Source organism: Lolium rigidum, chromosome 2, assembly GCF_022539505.1.
Source record: "Lolium rigidum isolate FL_2022 chromosome 2, APGP_CSIRO_Lrig_0.1, whole genome shotgun sequence".
Lineage (NCBI taxonomy): Eukaryota > Viridiplantae > Streptophyta > Magnoliopsida > Poales > Poaceae > Lolium > Lolium rigidum.
The window spans coordinates 237,418,672-237,437,775 of record NC_061509.1 but is presented as its reverse complement, the minus strand read 5'-3'; the positions used below and the strand labels follow the sequence as shown (position 1 = coordinate 237,437,775).

Sequence of the window (19,104 nt, the reverse complement as noted above, 5' to 3'; positions counted from 1 at the left end):
AGGCGAGAGATAGCAACCAATCTTTAGCTCTTCCTCTTAATGAGAAAGGGAACAATTTTAATTTTATAATGTCACCATCTACATCTTTATATTTTTGCATTTCACATAGTTCAACAAAATTATTGAGATGGGCAGCAGCATCATCGAACTAACACTCAGAAAATTGCTCTCGCATAACAAGATTCAATGAAAGCAGGTTTAATTTCAAAGAATTCTCGTTGTAGTAGCGAGTGGAGCAATAGGCGTGCATAAGAAATCATTATTATTTGTGCTAGTGAAATCACACAACTTAGTATTTTCAGGGTTGGCCATTTTAGCAATAGTAAATAAAGCAAACTAGATAAAGTAAATGCAAGTAAACTAATTTTATTTGTGTTTTGATATAAGTGCAGCAAACAAAGTAGTAAATAAAATAGAGCAAGACAAAAACAAAGTAAAGAGATTGAGAAGTGGAGACTCCCCTTGCAGCGTGTCTTGATCTCCCCGGCAACGGCGCCAGAAAATGTGCTTGATGGCGTGTATTTCACACGTTCGTTGGGCAACCCCAAGAGGAAGGTATGATGCGCACAGCAGCAAGTTTTCCCTCAGAAAGAAACCAAGGTTTATCGAACCAGGAGGAGCCAAGAAGCACGTTGAAGGTTGATGGCGGCGGGATGTAGTGCGGTGCAACACCAGAGATTCCGGCGCCAACGTGGAACCCGCACAACACAACCAAAGTACTTTTCCCCAACGAAACAAGTGAGGTTGTCAATCTCACCGGCTTGCTGTAACAAAGGATTAACCGTATTGTGTGGAAGATGATTGTTTGCAGAGAAAACAGTAAAACAAGTATTGCGACAGATTTGTATTTCAGTATTAAAGAATGGACCGGGGTCCACAGTTCACTAGAGGTGTCTCTCCCATAAGATAAAAGCATGTTGGGTGAACAAATTACGAGTCGGGCAATTGACAAATAGAGAGGGCATAACAATGCACATACATGACATGATGAGTATAGTGAGATTTAATTGGGCATTACGACAAAGTACATAGACCGCCATCCAACCGCATCTATGCCTAAAAAGTCCACCTTCAGAGTTATCGTCCGAACCCCCTCCGGTATTAAGTTGCAAAGCAACGAGACAATTGCATTAAGTATGGTGCGTAATGTAATCAACAACTACATCCTCGGACATAGCGCCAATGTTTTATCCCTAGTGGCAACATCACAACACAACCTTAGGGGTTTCGTCACTCCCCGAGTGTCAATGCGAGCATGAACCCACTATCGAGCATAAATACTCCCTCTTGGAGTTACTAGCATCAACTTGGCCGGAGCCTCTACTAATAACGGAGAGCATGCAAGATCATAAACAACACATATGTAATAACTTGATAATTAACATGACATGGTATTCTCTATCCATCGGATCCCGACAAACACAACATAGAGTATTACGGATAGATGATCTTGATCATGTTAGGCAGCTCACAAGATCCGACAATGAAGCACAATGAGGAGAAGACAACCATCTAGCTACTGCTATGGACCCATAGTCCAGGGGTGAACTACTCACTCATCACTCCGGAGGCGACCATGGCGGTGTAGAGTCCTCCGGGAGATGAATCCCCTCTCCGGCGGGGTGCCGGAGGAGATCTCGAGAATCCCCCGAAATGGGATCGGCGGCGGCGGCGTCTCCGGGAAGGTTTTCCGTATCGTGGTTTTTTCGCATCGGGGGTTTCGCGATGGAGGCTTTAAGTAGGCGGAAGGGCAGAGTCGGGGCCGGACGAGGGGGCCACACCATAGGGCGGCGCGGCCCCCCCTTGGGCCGCGCCGCCATGTGGTGTCGCCACCTCGTGGCCCCACTTCGTATGTTCTTCGGTCTTCTGGAAGCTCTGTGGAAAAATAGGCCCCTGGGTCTTTGTTTCGTCCAATTCCGAGAATATTTCGTTACTAGGATTTCTAAACCAAAAACGAGCGAAAACGGAACGGCACTTCGGCATCTTGTTAATAGGTTAGTTCCAGAAAATGCAAGAATATGACATAAAGTGTGCATAAAACATGTAGGTATCATCAATAATATGGCATAGAACGTAAGAAATTATCGATACGTCGGAGACGTATCATGGATTATCATCTATATCTTATATCCAATGTTCCTCTTTGCGGTAACTTATACTTCAACTTATCATATTTATTGTAAGTTACTTGCCCCTTTGCATGTTTGGTTTTGTACCAAATATTTGTGTGTATGTGTTGTGTCTTACTTACCTATCTTGTGTATTCAAGTATGTTTGTTTGACTCATCATATACTTGTGTATTGTTTTGGAGCCTAATGCATCTTGATGATATCTTATTTGGCTCTCTTTGAGTGATTAATGGAACATCCCATTTTGGGGGAGTGATATGCTTTGTGCATCTCTCCTTCTATAAAATGTGGGTATATGGGTACCACCACTTAGTATTGATATTGCAAGATTATCTAGCCACTATGTGGTGCGTCATACTCATGAGGAATTCAAATTCTAAATGTCCATTAATCATCTCTAGTCGAATTTTTGTTGCCTCTTGTTTTTAGAAGAAATGACTTATCACATTATGGGGGAGTAATATGTTTTGTACATATCACAAGCCTAGAAAATGTGAACATATGAGGTTATGCCACTTAGAGTTGATGCTCTTAATTATCTTGTTCCTAGGTGGCATCGTTGCTCAAACAAGCTCCACTTCTATTAAAAAGCTTTCATTGGCTCATCTTATGGATTCTTGTTTGAGTAAGAAATTCTTGGTACGGTTTTTCCTCAAATACATATCTCTATATCTTATTTGGGACACCGTTTGCTTCAAGTTATTCTAATCATTGCCGTGCGTGATTGTTTGACTAGTTGAAGCTATCAAGAATCTTCATCCGTGCATAGTGCTTAATTCTATATACTTATCCTATGCCTTTTATTCTGAAATTGATCCTTACTATCCTTGTTGTTAAACCACTGGAAGTTAATTCCAATATTCTCATTGTCTTTGACAATTGATAACCTTGTATGTGGTTGAACTTATGGATCATCTTCACCTTGGATTGTTTCTTATTTGCCTTATTTTATTTCCAAGAAATCTTTGTTGCTCCCATGTGTCTTCCTTGTCCCTTTGAAAAATATTTTGATAAATTCTCTTGATTCATATCAAGTGTTTATTTTGGAAGACAAACCTTTCTTTACGGTACATTGTGCCATTGTGAAAAGTGTAGAGGGTTTGGTTTATTTGTTCGAACCTTGCTCTTTTGGGAGTTTTGCTATCTCATTCCTTCTTCTATGCTTTATTTGTTGAATGAGATAAATATTTGAGCATGTTTGCTTTATTTCATCCTTTATGCTCAATGGTCTCTTCTTAGTTCACTTATTGAACTTTGTTGAACAAATCGTTTGTGATTTGCTTCTTAGATATAATTTGGACAACAAATTTGTTTTGTGACACCTCTATGCCTTATTTAATTCTTTTGGTGTTTTGTCCAAAGTATATCTTTCTTGGATCTTTAAAAGTTTTGGTGCATGCTTATATGTAATTTGTTTATACTTGTAGCATGCTTGCTTTCTTTTGATCCATTATGTAGGATATACTCCATCAAATCCTAAATGGCTAAGATGTGCATGAAATTCAAATTTCATCTAAATATGCACATGTTTATATGGAGTGTGTCCTATATATTGTGGTTAGTCTAACCATGTTGGACCCAATAAGTTTGGGGACCAAGATGTACTTGAATGATGTTTTAGGTACATTGGAGATGCAATGGAGGCTTGTCTCATCTATAAGGAAGGTGTTGTCACCATATGAGAATTGGAGTCAAGCTAGGATGATCGATGAACTCTTATCTACTACATCAAGCCATTGCTATCTCGGTAACAAGTATCTTATTCATGCATTCTCATATAGCATCCAACCTCTTGTAGGTTGTATCTTGGCATGAAATTATTTATTTCAAAAATATTGCGGCTCTTGAAAAAACCATTTTAAAATAAAACTTCTTATTGAACATTTGAGGAATTTGAGAAGATGCATATGATAGGTTATATATATATATATATATATATATGGAAAATAGCCAGATGCCCACATGGCTAGCTACCCATGGGGTCCCAACCGTTGATCCACCCCATTGATGATATAAGGAGCATGCGCGTGTGAAGGATATTCCAATGCCGGCAGCAATATATATATATATATATATCATATTTTATGATTCACCTATCACAAATATGCCCTCTAGCAATTTATTGCATATCAATTCCTCAAAGAGCTCTTGTGTGCAATATTGATGAATTTGTGAAATAAATCCGTATTTGTGATACTTGTTGCCTTTCTCAAAACATTCCAACTAGCTTTACTTCCCTTATTGTTAGTTGTGATGTTTTTGAGATTTTATTTGGTTAAAGTTCATTCATATACCATAAGTGAAAAGTGGAGCCATAGGCTATATATGCTTTTAAGCAAACATCTTTGGTATATTTTATGACTTCATCTTGGATATCATGTCTTATTTATTTTGTTAACCTCTTGTGTGTGCATGTTTCTTTATGGATCAATATGTCCACTTTAGAAACTTATATACATGAGAGCGTTAATCCATCAACTTGATATCCTTGTTCCTTTCCAACCATCTTTTACCCTTTTTCTTTTAGTGGTGTTGGTAAAGAAGATTTATGAGTGCTTGGTTTACTTGTTTTTCTTTATGCACTCATATCTCATAATTATTGGACTAAAGTTGTTCTTGATAAGCATATTCTCTTTATCTTAGTTGCGTTCTAAATGATATATAGGGAGTGAGGATTCCATGTTTGTGCATATTGTATTCAAATGCAAACATTATAAATTGTGCAAGAACCTTGGGGAGCTTTCTTATTTTATTTAGAGCACTATATCTCTCTTATCATGATATCTTTGTTTGTCCAATTGGATCTTTGATTGCTTGCTTTATTTGTTGAAGCTCACTTCACCATGTTATCTTTATGCAATCTTTTGATCCTCAATATAGTTTGACTTCCTTCAAGTATTCGTCATTGGATATGTGCACTTGATTCCACTCATATTATGAAAAGTGCACACTTTGGGGAGGGACTCGCATTATATTGGCCTTCTAAAATTTTCACCCATTTTGACAATCGATGCCAATTGGGGAGAAGTTCAGAGGGTTTAAGGGAATGGTTTTATACTTAAGTTTGGTTTGTGCTTAAGTGTTTTGTCCTTTCATGCATTCCATATTTATATGTCTTGCATGGTTGTATATATATAGTGGAAACTATCCCAAAGGTTAATCTTGACAATATATGCAATGAATTCATGTTCATCACACGTGCATACATTGTGGGGGAGTTTTTTTTTTCCTATATATATTGGTTCTACTCACATCTCTCGCATTTGTTGTAGTTGTGTGAGTAGAGCCGGTTTTGATATGGGCTAGTAGCTTTGTGTTACTTGACCATATCAAATACAACCTCTTGTATACAACTTATTCTCGGATAAGTTGAGTACTTGTTTCTAATATTCATTATATAAACCCTCTTATTGTGGTTGTCATCAATTACCAAAATGGGGGAGATTGTAAGGGTACATTGCCCCTATGTGTGGTTTTGGTAATTAATGACAACCCCTATGGACTAATGTTTTCATTGAGTTTATATGAAGGAATATTCCATAGGTACTACTTGTACTCCATGTGTTGGATTCAAGTATGGATGCCATGAAGATAAAGGTATACCTTGAGTATTGGCATCAAGATCATCGGTATGAAGATATATATGTGATATGATCGAGAAGAAGAAATGAAGATGGAGTTCTTATTTGGAACTCAATATTAGCCATGCTCTATCTTAAGTGAGTATGAGAAGATACAAGGTTGAGTTGGGCAAGTTCAAGATGAGCATCTTGAGTGGATCACACGCTTGAAGCTTGCCGTCCATTTGGTGATAATGGACATGTGAAGATGTGCATCAATTAAGCTTTCCCATCATAGTGTATGGGGGAGCATTTGTGAGTCTTCACTAAGCAACATTGATCAAGTGAGGCATTCCGGCTTGAGTGAAGCTTGAAGAGTTATCATCAAGATCGAGCGGGATGCGCAAGGAAAAGGTATGGCCTTGCTAGGTTTTCCTTTTACCGGTCTCAAGGTGGATGTTGGAGACCGGATTATAGGATAGATAGCCGAACTATTAAGAGGGGCTTTCGGTTGAGTAACTTGATCACATCGTCTTAGGGAGCTCAATCCTTTGCATATTTTGCATATCCTTATTGCCTCTTGGTGTTTCTATGTGTAAGGTTCTTGAGCTTGTTGCTAGCTTTACAACAAGCCCAAGTTCATCGAAAACGGAGTTCGCATGCATCTTCTATTGCGTTTTCGAGGTTGGGTGATTTTACTGGTTATTCATGATATAATGTTCTACCTTTTATATTCATGATAAAATCCCCTCCTACAGATTCTTGTGTTTTCACTTTCCATAGGATAGCATTTGTTGTTATCTTCCAAACAAAATTGGTTTCATTCGAATCGGAGTTCGGGAGCTCTAGTTATTAAAGGAAAAGGAAAAAGGAGAAAAGAAGAAAAGAAGAAAAAAAAGGGGGGAGGGGCAGCCGGCTGGGCGACCGGTCAGCCGGGCCGCACGCCGGCCCACCCGGTCCGCACCGGTCGCCAACCGGACCGGGCGCCAACCGGCCCAGGCGCCGGCCCAACTGACCTCGGCCTCGGTCCGCGGCTGCCTAGCCCAGCGCTCTCCCCGGCCCGACCGGGATCTCCACCGGGCGCCTCCCCGCCGGAAGGCCCACGCGGCCTGGCTTCCCCTGCGCGGCTCTGGCCTTTCTCCCGCCCAGCGCGTTCCGCCTCGCCCGGTCGGTGGGCCGGCCCGACCGGACGCCTGACCGGCCTCCCCAGCCCAGGCTCCGGTCGGCCGGCCTTCTGGCCGGCTGGGCTATTTTTTCAGCCCGATTTTCTTGCCTTTTCCTTGTCTTTTCCCCCCCAACGGTTTTATTTGCTCCTAGCTATAAATAGACCTTCTTTCACCTTGAGAAAAGAAGTTCTTCCCATTCTCTCTCCTCCATTGTTGCATTTGAAGAACTTGCTCTCCCCTTTGATTCCTCCAACCATTCTTGCTCATTCTTGAGGGATCTAAAAGAGGAGATCTAGATCTACACTTCCACCAATCCATTTATTCTCTAAGTGAGGGAATCTCTTGGGATCTAGATCTTGGAGTCTTTGGTTGACTTTCCCCTTTGTTCTTCCTCTCCAATCTCATCCTAGCATTCGTTGCTTTGGTGGGATTTGAGTGTGAAGGACTTGAACACCTCTAGTGTTCTTGCTTTGCATCATTGCATAGTGTTGAGCTCTCTACCACGATTAGTTCGAGTGAGAGACCGTGAGCTTGTTACTCTTGGAGGGAGACCTCCTAGTTGGCTTGGTGATTGGTGCTCCGGTGATCTCTTCAAGAAGATTGTGAAGAGGCCCGGGCTTCTCCTTCGTGGAGCTTGTGAAGTGGTTGTGGAGCTTGCCATCTCCGAAGCGGAGGAAAAGCTAACCATAAGGAAAGGGCCATTATCCTTCGTGGGTGTGGTTCGGAGAATAGGGTGAGCCTTCGTGGCGTGGGGAATCCTTCGTGGGACCTCCACCCCTCCAAACGTGACGTACCTTGTTGCAAAGCAAGGGAACACGGGAATACATCCTTGTCTCCGCGTGCCTCGGTTATTTCTATACCCGAGCTCTCTTTCCTTGTGATAGCCATCGTGCTTGAAGTACATATATCTTGCTATCACTTGTGCTACATATATCTTGTGCCTATCTTGCTTAGCTCTAGTTGCTATTGTTACACTTAGTTGAGCTTAGCATATTTAGGGTTTGTGCTTGTAAACTAAACGATAGTTTAATTCCGTATTATTACAAGACAAATCCGTAAGAGTTTTTAATTGCCTATTCACCCCCCCTCTAGGCGACATCTCGAGCTTTCACACAGGTTACGAGGTTGACTGGAATGCCACTCGCCCCACCGATTAGGGTTCGCACAGTGCCTACGGGAAGCACCACCACCACCTCGCCCACGCACCGCCATCCTCGCCATGTCCAGGTCGGCGAGCACCACCTCCAATGGAGAAGGTAAACCTCACAGACCCGCAGTATTCCATCCTACCCGGCTAAGATCTACTCTAAACGATCTAGCGCTTCTTACATTGGTATCAGAGCCTTGCTAGTGTGTAGATCTAGTGCCATTTCGGGTAGAAAGAGATGAACCACAAACCCTAGTTCATCTTGACAGAAATCCTAACCCAACATCATCTTGACAAAGTAAAGTACCTCACCTCTCTACCTCGGATGAACCGTGAGAGGCGAATCAACAACACCCCTTCACCGGGGCAAAGGAACAGCGACCGCCACGAGGCAGTGCCGTGGAATAGCACCCCCTCACCGGGGCAAAGAAAGAGCAACTGCGGGCTGATTGGCACCGCCTCTGCGCCGCTTGGCGGCGGTGCGCCCACCGCTCAGGGTGGAAGCACTCGCCGGCAAGAGGGACAGGGGGGCGCCGCCGCCCCGACGCTCTCTTCACTGCCATGAGGCTGTCGGGTCTGGGTGGTGTTAAGAAATAGGGGACAGGAAGGAAAAGAACGGGAAAGATGGGGACAGGCCAGCCGAGCTGCCGTGGTGAGCTCGACGTCGCCGGCGGAGCGCCGGCGCGGCGCTCGTCCATTCTTTCTCTCCGCCGCCGCAAGCGAGCGGGAGAGGAGACGCGGGGGGCAAGGGGTTAGGGTTAGGTCACAGAGGAGTGACCGTTCGGGGCCCCCTTTTATACCGGCCGAAAGTTCCGACGGCCAGGAGTGCGCCGCGCGGTGGGCATTGCCAGGCAGGCCGCGGGCTGCCTAACCAGGCCGCGTGGGCCGTCGGGCCGCGACCAGGACGCTGCCGCCGTGACGCGCCGAGCGGAGCGTAAAGTTTTTTCGCTCAGTGGGCTGTGGGCCGCGAGAGCGTTATTGGGCTGCGCACAGTGTTGAATAGTTTTTCTGTCTTTTTTAATTTCCAGAGGCATTTTTGGCAGTTTTGGGCAGTTTTAGGCCTAATTTTGTCTAGATTTTTTCTGAACAAATAGGACCAACGAAATATTTGTTCAGGAATTGAAAAGTGAAAGATATGCCTCTGAAAAGTTCAAAAGTTAAAAGTTTAAATCCACAGTTTCCGTTGCATATAGTAAAAGAAGCATTTTGTCAAGTTTTTTCCTGAGCAAATTGAACCAACGAGATATTTGTTTTTGGGAATTAAAAAGTAACAAAGATGCTTCTAAAAAGTTTGAAGTTTAAAGTTTGACTTCAAAGTTTTCGGTGCAAATAGTTAAGATGCATTTTCAATTTAGAAAAATGCAAAAGTGATGATTAAAATTTAAAAAGTTGCTTAAAAGTGATTGTTGAAACAATTATGATATGTCATTTTATGACCAACGTTATTGATGGCATGATCATGTTTTGTTGTAATAACATGTGCAAAAGTGATAATCAAATTGATTATTGTGACAATTATGGTTCTATTATTTTTTAACAAATGTTATTAATGACATGATCATGATTTGTTGCAATAAGGTGTGCATTTATCTCTATTTTCTGCCCAACGGTGATATAGATTTAATTGCACAAACAGTTGTATGTCCTAATTTTGACCAACGTTGGATTATTGCATGCAATTGTTGTTATGATCTCATTTCATTATGGTTTAAAGGAGGGTACTACTTGATGAGCCGCATCAAGGATGTTCCAACCCTCAAAGGTGACAACTACACTGAATGGAGAAAAGAAGGTCGATTTGTGCTGAGGTGGACTGGGTTCCCACAGCCGATCAGACCAAAAGATCCAGTCAGAAATAACAAGGATGATGATGTTGCATGGCAGTATAAAAGGTGGCTAAGTGCCATTTATAAAGAATACAATTGAGAACGCTATTGTGAGCTCAATTGCAGAGTGTGCTTCCGTAAGGGAGTATCTTGAAAGAATAAAGAGCCAGTTCACTGGTTCTTCAAAGATATGTGCGACCCAATGCTCGAAGCAACTGGTGACAGAAAAGTACACATGGACAGGAAGGACATGGCAAGTGTGCCATATGTTGTAATAATGCTTATGTGAGTGTTCTCTGTGTGTAATGTGAGTGAAAGAATGTTGTCCGCGTCGGACAAAGAACAAAAGAAAAGAAAAAGAACTGATGAATAATCGAAATTATGGCACTGTCGCTTAGGCCATATTTCGAGGGGGAGAATAGAAAGACTCGTTAAAAATGATATTCTTCCTCCATTAGAATTCTCAGACATAGGACAGTGCATCGATTGCATTAAAGGTAAAACAAATAAAAAAGGGTGCAAATCGAAGCACAGCAACACTAGAAATAATTCACACCGATATATGTGGACCATTTCCTGTGAAAAGCGTGGATGGCTATGATTCGTTCATAACATTCACAGATGATTACTCCCGATATGGTTATATTTATCCAATAAAAGAAAGAACAGAAGCATTGGATAAATTCAAAATATTCAAAGCTGAAGTTGAAAATCATCATGATAAAAGAATAAAGATAGTCAGGTCTGATCGTGGAGGGGAGTACTACGGTCGACATACTCCATATGGCCAAGTCCCTGGACCTTTTGCAAGGTTCCTACAGGAGACTGGAATAGTCGCCCAGTACTCGATGTCGGGCGAACCTCAGCAGAATGGGGTAGTTGAAAGGCGCAACCGTACCCTTATGGATATGGTGCGCAGTATGATGAGCTATTCCACCCTACCATTGGGATTGTGGATTGAGGCGTTAAAAACCGCTATTCACATTCTAAACAGAGTACCAAGCAAATCGGTGCCCAAAACGCCGTATGAGCTATGGACAGGAAGAGTGTCTTCTCTAAACCACCTGAAAGTGTGGGGGAGCCCTGCTGAGGCCAAAGTATTCAATCCAAATATCGCAAAGTTAGATACCAAAACAGTCAGCTGCCATTTTATTGGCTATCCTGAAAAGTCAAAAGGTTATCGTTTCTACTGTCTAGATAAATACACAAAGTTTGTGGAAACGAGACATGTTGTCTTCTTAGAGGACGAAATGATGAGGGGGAGCATGGTAGCTCGAAAAATTGATCTTGAGGAGAAGAGGGTGCATGGACCTAATCCGATGACTTAGGAGCCATTTTTTGCCCTACCATTTGCACCTGTACCAACGATCCCTGCGATTGTGGTGCAAGCGCCTGTTGTGACTCCACCCATGACAACGATGAGTGAAAATTCGGAACCTGTCCGCCAGGAGCCGAATGAACCATTTGTTGAGCATGAAAGGGAGCAACAACAGCCACCTCCTGAAAAGTACAAAGCACGACTTGTGGCAAAAGGATTTACACAAAGAGAAGGGATAGATTACAATGAGACATTTTCTCCGGTCTCATGTAAGGATTCCTTCAGAATCATAATGACACTAGTTGCACATTTTGATTTAGAGTTGCATCAAATGGATGTAAAGACGGTATTTCTAAATGGGGATTCAGAAGAAAATGTCTACATGAAACAACCCAAGGGTTTTATCATGGAAGGCAAGGAAGAAATGGGATGCTGCCTAAAGAAATCCATTTATGGATTAAAGCAAGCCTCCAGACAGTGGTATCTAAAGTTTAATCAAACAATCAAGAGATTTGGATTTAAAGAAAATATTAAGGACAATTGCGTTTATGCAAAGTTTAAAAGTGGGAAATATATTTTCCTAATCTTGTATGTGGATGATATTCTGCTTGCCAGCAGTGATGTTAGTCTACTGCAAGAGACAAATAAGTTCTTGTCCTCAATTTTTGATATGAAAGATCTTGGTGAAGCGTCATATGTTTTGGGTATATAAATTCACCGAGATAGAAACAATGGAGTATTAGGACTATCGCAAAAGGCTTATTTAGAAAAGATTCCAAGTAAGTATAATATGCATAAGTGCAGTGCCACACCTGCCCCTATAGTCAAGGGCGACAGTTTTGGAAAACATCAAAATCCCCAAAATCAATACGAGCTCGATCAAATGAAAACGGTTCCATATGCTTCGGCTATTGGAAGCTTACAGTATGCATAAGTGTGCACTCGCCCTGACTTAGCATTTATCACCGGAGTACTCGGTAGATATCAAGAAAATCCAGGTTTTGAACACTGGAAAATGGTAAAGAAGGCATTGCGTTATGTGAAAGGCACAAAGAACTACATGCTAACATACATAAGATCTGATTCCCTAGAAATAAGAGGGTATTCAGATGCAGATTTTGCGGGGGATAGAGATGATAGAAAATCTACATCTGGATATGTATTCACCCTTGCAGGGGGAGCTATTTCGTGGAGAAGCTCCAAACAGACGATAGTTGCATCATCCACGATGATGCAGAATTTATAGCATGTTATGAAGCCACGGGGCAGGCATTATGGTTAAAAAAATTTATACCCGACTTGAAAGTGGTAGATTGTATTGACAAACCACTAAAGATATACTGCGATAATGAGCCCGTAGTATTTTATGCTCACAACAACAAGTCGAGTACAGCTACGAAACCAATTGAGGTTAAGTATTATGTTATGAAACACAAGGTCCAGGATCAAACTATAAGTCTCGAGCATATAAGGATAAAAGATATGCTTGCGGATCCGCTAACGAAAGGCTTACCACCCAGCGTGTTCAAGGAGCACGTAGCTGGCATGGGTTTAAGGGGAAGTCTTACCTATCCTGGATCATAAGAGGCCCAAAAGTAAAAGAATTTGTTTCAAAACAGAGAAGTGCATTGTGGCTGTCTAATTCTATCGGCAATAGAGCTGTGACGATGAAACATGCCCTATGTACTGATCCAAAATGAAATGAATAAAATGAAAGTATAAAGTTAAAAGAAAAGTTGAGATCAAGGGAGAGAATGTTAGGATGATCTCCTCGCGTCCGAGCCCAACGGCTCGGACTTGGACCCTTGACCTCGTCCACGCCCTGATCGGGGGCGTCCAACCGCATCTGGTTGGTGGGCCTCTATCGCCTCTGCTATATATATAGTGGTGGGGGCGGTGGCACAGGTTACGAGGTTGACTGGAATGCCACTCGCCCCACCGACAGACCCACCGATTAGGATTCGCACAGTGCCGACGGGAAGCACCACCACCACCTCGCCCACGCACCGCTGTCCTCGCCATGTCCAGGTCGGCGAGCACCACCTCCAATGGAGAAGGTAAACCTCACAGACCCGCAGTATTCCATCCTACCCGGCTAAGATCTACTCTAGACGATCTAGCGCTTTTTACAGTCTTCCCTTTGAAAAGAATGTAAGAATGTTTAGGACCGCAGCTAGGAACGAACACGTCACAAACACGGTACCAAGTGGTGGCGCCGCCGAATCGACGGCACTTTTTGTTGAGCGTCGTTTGAGGAAAGGGATGCTAGTACTGGAGATGATCTAATTGAACTAAATTCAAGATTGGTCTGACATAAGCATAATCCAGCATTGGGAGAAACCGTAGAACCAATGGAAGCATAATGCACGGTGTTTCGATCTTATTACAGTACAGAATACCACACACGAATCAGATAATTCTACGTTAAAAAAACCCAGACAATTATGTGCTCTTTCCTAGTACTTCAGTGCTAGGATAGGATGTTTGGTGTGATACCTAGGGATGAGACCTCCACTGGAAGCCGGCAGCATCAATCGCGACGACGCGAAGAACCGAAGTGTCGACTGAGAACCCACACCACCGTAATGAATTCGCCGCCCTTAGTAAGCTGACGAGCATGGGATTCGGGGCCGCAACGGTGGGCAGCATAGACCAACCTTTCCAACCACAACCCAAAAATTACTTCCAACAAGTCAGGCTTCCTCGACTCCAGATGGAGAAGCTCCGCAGCATGTTCTTTTGCATGCACATTAGCAGCCTCATAACGAGTTGAACCTGCTTTTCTGTTTTCAGGCGGGGTGTACTCCCACTGAAACAATCAAACAGACCAAGGCCAAATAAACAGACAGAAGTAAGAAGTAAATATATCAAAACATGAAGTCTGGACAACTTTAACTTTTACCCAAAAAAAAGTATACGAATTTGAGTCGAATAAAGTTAAGTTGTGTGTTTCAGCACACCCCCTCCCTCTTTAATTCTTTTGAAAAGGGTTGTTTGTCTATAATAAATATAAAACAGCCTGTCTGTTAGTTGTTGCAAAGAAACCCTTATTTTCAGGTCATTTGGTTTTCAACGATGGAGCATGCCGCACAATATGCTAGTATTATTTTGTGGATAAATAATTATAACTGTACTTAATTCGTTCTGCATTATTTATCTCTACTGCAGATCATACCTTTCCGTCGTGATCACTGAGGAAGCCGCTGCGAAGAGTCGAAGCAAGCTGCTCTATCTGTGGATTCCTGGAACCATCGGGTCCATCGTTGTGGAATAGTTTCTTCAACCATTTTTTGGGGGCAATTCTGTATTTCTTCGGTTATTATACCACTGTCGCTCCAAGCGACAGCGGGTTTCATTGTGCCAGCTTTCTTCAACAAAGCCAGGTAGCATGTCAGGCTTCGTCACTAGCAGGAACATCATGTAATTGGACAGCATCCTGACTGCTTTAGCTAGATCTCCTTGATTTCCAATCTCCTTGGATCTAATAAGGTAGATATCAGTTGCAAGATGCCAGATGAGGATGCTTTTTCCAAAGTCCAGGTTTAAACTCCAGTGACTCCATCCAGCTTCTTCCTTGCTTAACCCGTTGCTCTCCAGTATTTGGATGCATGTTGAGTGCGAAGGGCTTAATTTGATCATGTTTTTCAACAACAGTCCTTGAATATGTGTATTTGAGAAATCGGCGGTGCACACGAAATGCACTCTATTCCACCAATTCTGGAGACCCAACTTGTATGTTGCTCTGCTGCCTAACTCAGTGTTGTCGCGGGTGCAAAAGTGAAACAGATTATACTGCCCAATGGAGCTCGACCACCTTCTCTTGCTTGTTGCGGCGACTAGGCGGCGAAGGAATTTGAGCCCAGTTCCAAGCATAGTGGTCATTTCGAAGCTGCATAGCCAGGCACACATCCATGTAGAACCTATAGTTGCCACCACCGACATGATCTCCAAGACCACAGCCCCAACTAATAAAAAATAGGTGATATCAACATCAATTCTAGTGTAACCATTTTTGTTGCTGATTGAGAAGAGAAACATGGAAGCGAGTGTTGCGACAAAAGAAACAGCACGGATGCAGTAGCCGCACCAGGTGTGGATCACCCAAGCCTTTGTGTACATGATGTCGTACATCAGGGATAACTGCATCTGAATCAACTTGTACATATCATCCCCTTGTAGAGGATACAAATCAGAAGTGCCATGCTGAGTCCATCCAGGGTAAACAGCAAAGGCGTCAACGCATCTACTAAGTAAGAGATGAGCTAAAATGAGAAGTTCCTCCTCATTATCCTCTTTCTGATTTCGCAATTTTTTCTTCACAGCCTCTTCCATAGAAGAATTAGAATCTGAATATTGAATAAGTCCGCGAATACTTTTGATCCCGCCCGTGGTGCCACATCTCAGCGCCCATGTCCTCTCACCATACTTGAGGACACCAACGGTGAACATCAAGACGGAGGCTGCAAGAATCAAACTCCCAGTACTACTGGCACTGGCAACATATGTGTAGAGGACATATCCAGCTCCCAGAGTTTGCACGACAAGCGTGAGCAGGTGCCGAAGCCAGAGCCGGCTGTCCTCAACTGCGTAGGCCGTAATGCTGTCTGGACCACCCAAATGCACCAGCAGGAGCGGTGCCCAGAACGCCACGAGCTGGTGCTTCCCTGATGGACTGGTGTACGACATGTGACCGAGGGCGTAGATCGCCGTGGAGTCAGCAAGAAGGTACACCAACCACAGGAGGAGATTGAGCACAGGAGAGGCATTACGCCGACGGATCCCAGCAAAGAAGAAGAGGAAAACTTGAAATGTGAAGCTCAGGACGACCACGATTTGGATCCCTGAATCGGTCCACAGCTGCACAGTCCCACCTCCAGCCATTTATTTGTTTGTTCGCGCCCTTCAACTTGGAGCTAGACTTGCTGTCTTCAATGTACTGCCAGTGGAGAGCTAGATTTGCACTGTGACAAGAGTCGTGTGCATGCACTAGCAGTGAAGAGATAGATTTGTTGCCGTCCCTGAAATGAGGATTAATCAAAGTAAATCCCACTACAAACCGACGCGTGCTGGCACTGGTACCTACAGGGATCCTGTTATGGAACTTGGACTCTTCTTGGCTAGGGGCAGCTCAGAGCTCGCTCCGTTACCAGCGCAGGCCGCCGGTAAGCAGTGGGTTTTCTCCCCGTCGATCTGAAACCCTGGAAATAAGACGGGATGAAACATTGCTGCACTCAAGAACCGATGCCGGCGAAGGCCAATACGAGGCGGTGGCATAGAAGGAGATCTGAAGATGGAAGCAGGGGGATGGGGACGGAGCCGTACCTTCCTAGCGGGATGGATCTTCCGTGGAGGACGTCCGGGCGCAGATTAACAGGGCCGTGGAGGCGGCAACTCAACCGGCGAGGCGAGCAGAGCCGGCGACGCGTGCTCAGCGAGATGTGCGCGGAGTTGAGTAAGAGTGGGGAGCGCTTAAACAAAGAGACCAGGACAAGGGGAAACCCATAATAAGTGAAGGCTGTTTCTGCACCCGGGTGCATATGCACTTTTTTGTTTGAAATGTATTTTTAATATATTTAAAAATGTCAAAGAAAATATAAAAAATATTTTAAGTATATCTTGACACTACATACTTACAAAGTTGTATCAGCAAAAACCGACATGTTTTGTATCCTGTGTACAAAACAAATTTTGGGAGCACGACTAGGACGGGGCCCTCTGCGCTCTCCGTCAGCGCGCGAGGTCGCTCCGCGCTTGACACGTGGCTGCGCAGCAACAGCCTGTCCCCATACAACTATCCACCGTTTAAACGGTCTCCATGTCTACCTACTCCACGTTATTAAAAAAGAGAAAAAAAAAGTGCACCGCGACAAAGCACTGCTTGAACATCGCGCGGTGCAAAAACTCCAAGGCAATCCAGCGTGATAAAAAAGACAGTGCGTGAGCAATGCACTGGCAGGATACCACGCGGTGCAAAAATGACCCAAGGCAGTGCAAAGCCTAAAAAAGGCAGTGCACGGGCGGTGCACTCCGAAAATCTTGCGCGGTGCAAAGCGATCCAAGGCAATACAACACCGTAAAACAAGGCAGTGCACGCGCGGTGCAAAAGCGATCCAACGCAGTGCAACACCGTCGAATAAGGCAATGCACGGGCGGTGCACTGCCAAGATACCGCGCGGTGCAAAAGCTCAGCGACATGCGCGCGGAGATCGCTGCTCTAGGTACGGCCTCCATTCGAGGAGATCCTCGATGACGGGCTGGAGGACCTCGAGCTTCTCCAGCTGCGCGCCTTGGCACTGCTGCGCCTTGATGGCGTGTAAGACACACGTCCGTTGGGAACCCCAAGAGGAAGGTTTGATGCGCACAGGAGCAAGTTTTCCCTCAGTAAGAAACCAAGGTTATCGAACCAGTAGGAGTCAAGGAACACGTGAAGGTTGTTGGTGGCGGAGTGTAGTGCGACGCAACACCAGAGATTCCGGCGCCAATGTGGAACCCGCACAACACAATCAAAGTAATTTGCCCCAACGTAACAGGTGAGGTTGTCAATCTCACCGGCTTGCCGTAAACAAATGATTAGATGTATAGTGTGGATGATGATGATTGTTTGCGAAGAACAAGTAAAGAACAATTGCAGTAGATTGTATTTCAGATGTAAAGAATCGGACCGGGGTCCACAGCTCACTAGTGGTGTCTCTCCCATAAGATAAACAAGATGTTGGGTGAACAAATTACAGCTTGGGCAATTGACAAATAAAGAAGGCATAACAATGCACATACATATATCATGATAAGTACTATGAGATTTAATCAGTGGCATTACGACAAAGTACATAGACCGCTATCCAAACATGCATCTATGCCTAAAAATTCCACCTTCAGAGTTATCATCCGAACCCCTCCGATATTAAGTTGCAAACAACGTAAAATTGCATTAAGTATGGTGCGTAATGTAATCAACACAAATATCCTTAGACAAAGCATCGATGTTTTATCCCTAGTGGCAACAACACATCCACAACTTAGAGGTTGTCGTCACTCCCCGCATTCAATGGAGGCATGAACCCACTATCGAGCATAAATACTCCCTCTTGGAGTCACAAGTATCAACTTGGCCAGAGCCTCTACTAGCAACGGAGAGCATGCAAGAACATAAACAACATATATATATATATATATATATATATATATATATATATATATATATATATATATATATATATATATATATGATAGATTGATAATCAACTTGACATAGTATTCAATATTCATCGGATCCCAACAAACACAACATGTAGGATTACAAATAGATGATCTTGATCATGATAGGCAGCTCACAAGATCTAACATGATAGCACAATGAGGAGAATACAACCATCTAGCTACCGCTATGGACCCATAGTCCAGGGGTGAACTACTCACACATCGATACTGAGGCGATCATGGCGATGAAGAGACCTCCGGGAGATGATTCCCCTCTCGCGGAGGTGCCGTAGGCGATCTCCTGAATCCCCCGAGATGGGATTGGCGGCGGCGGCGTCTCTGGAAGGTTTTCCGTATCTTGGATCTCGGTATTGGGGTATTCGCGACGAAGGCTTTAAGTAGGCGGAAGGGCGGAGTCGGAGGAGTCACGGGGGCCCCACACGCTAGGGCCGCGCGGGCCCCCCTAGGCCGCGCCGCCCTAGTGTGGCGGCGCCCCGTGGCCCCACTTCGTTTCTCCCTCGGTCTTCTGGAAGCTTCGTGAAAAAATAGGACCCTGGGCGTTGATTTCGTCCAATTCCGAGAATATTTTCTTACTAGGATTTCTGAAAACCAAAAACAGCAGAAAACAGCAACTGGCTCTTCGGCATCTCGTCAATAGGTTAGTGCCTGAAAATGCATAATAATGACATATAATGTGTATAAAACATGTGAGTATCATCATAAAAGTAGCATGGAACATAAGAAATTATAGATACGTTTG

General features: G+C 43.8%; 1 protein-coding gene across 1 annotated transcript; it reads right to left on the bottom strand.

The window, feature by feature from the left end:
• Positions 1-14,934: 14,934 nt before the first annotated feature.
• Positions 14,935-16,580, bottom strand: LOC124690681. Its single transcript, XM_047224037.1, has 3 exons — positions 16,470-16,580; positions 15,265-16,345; positions 14,935-15,112 (listed from the first exon to the last, which is right to left on the bottom strand). The coding sequence occupies exons 2-3, from the start codon at positions 16,026-16,028 to the stop codon at positions 14,935-14,937; spliced, it is 942 nt and encodes a 313-aa protein (XP_047079993.1). The 5' UTR covers positions 16,029-16,345; positions 16,470-16,580.
• Between the last annotated feature and the right edge of the window lie 2,524 nt (positions 16,581-19,104).

Coding starts and splice junctions, on each gene's coding strand:
- LOC124690681 (XM_047224037.1), bottom strand. CDS start 16,028: ATGGCTGGAGGTGGGACTGTGCAGCTGTGGACCGATTCAGGGATCCAA. Junction 15,113..15,264: donor TCCCTGATGTACGACATCAT/GTACACAAAGGC, acceptor ATTTTTTATTAG/TTGGGGCTGTGGTCTTGGAG.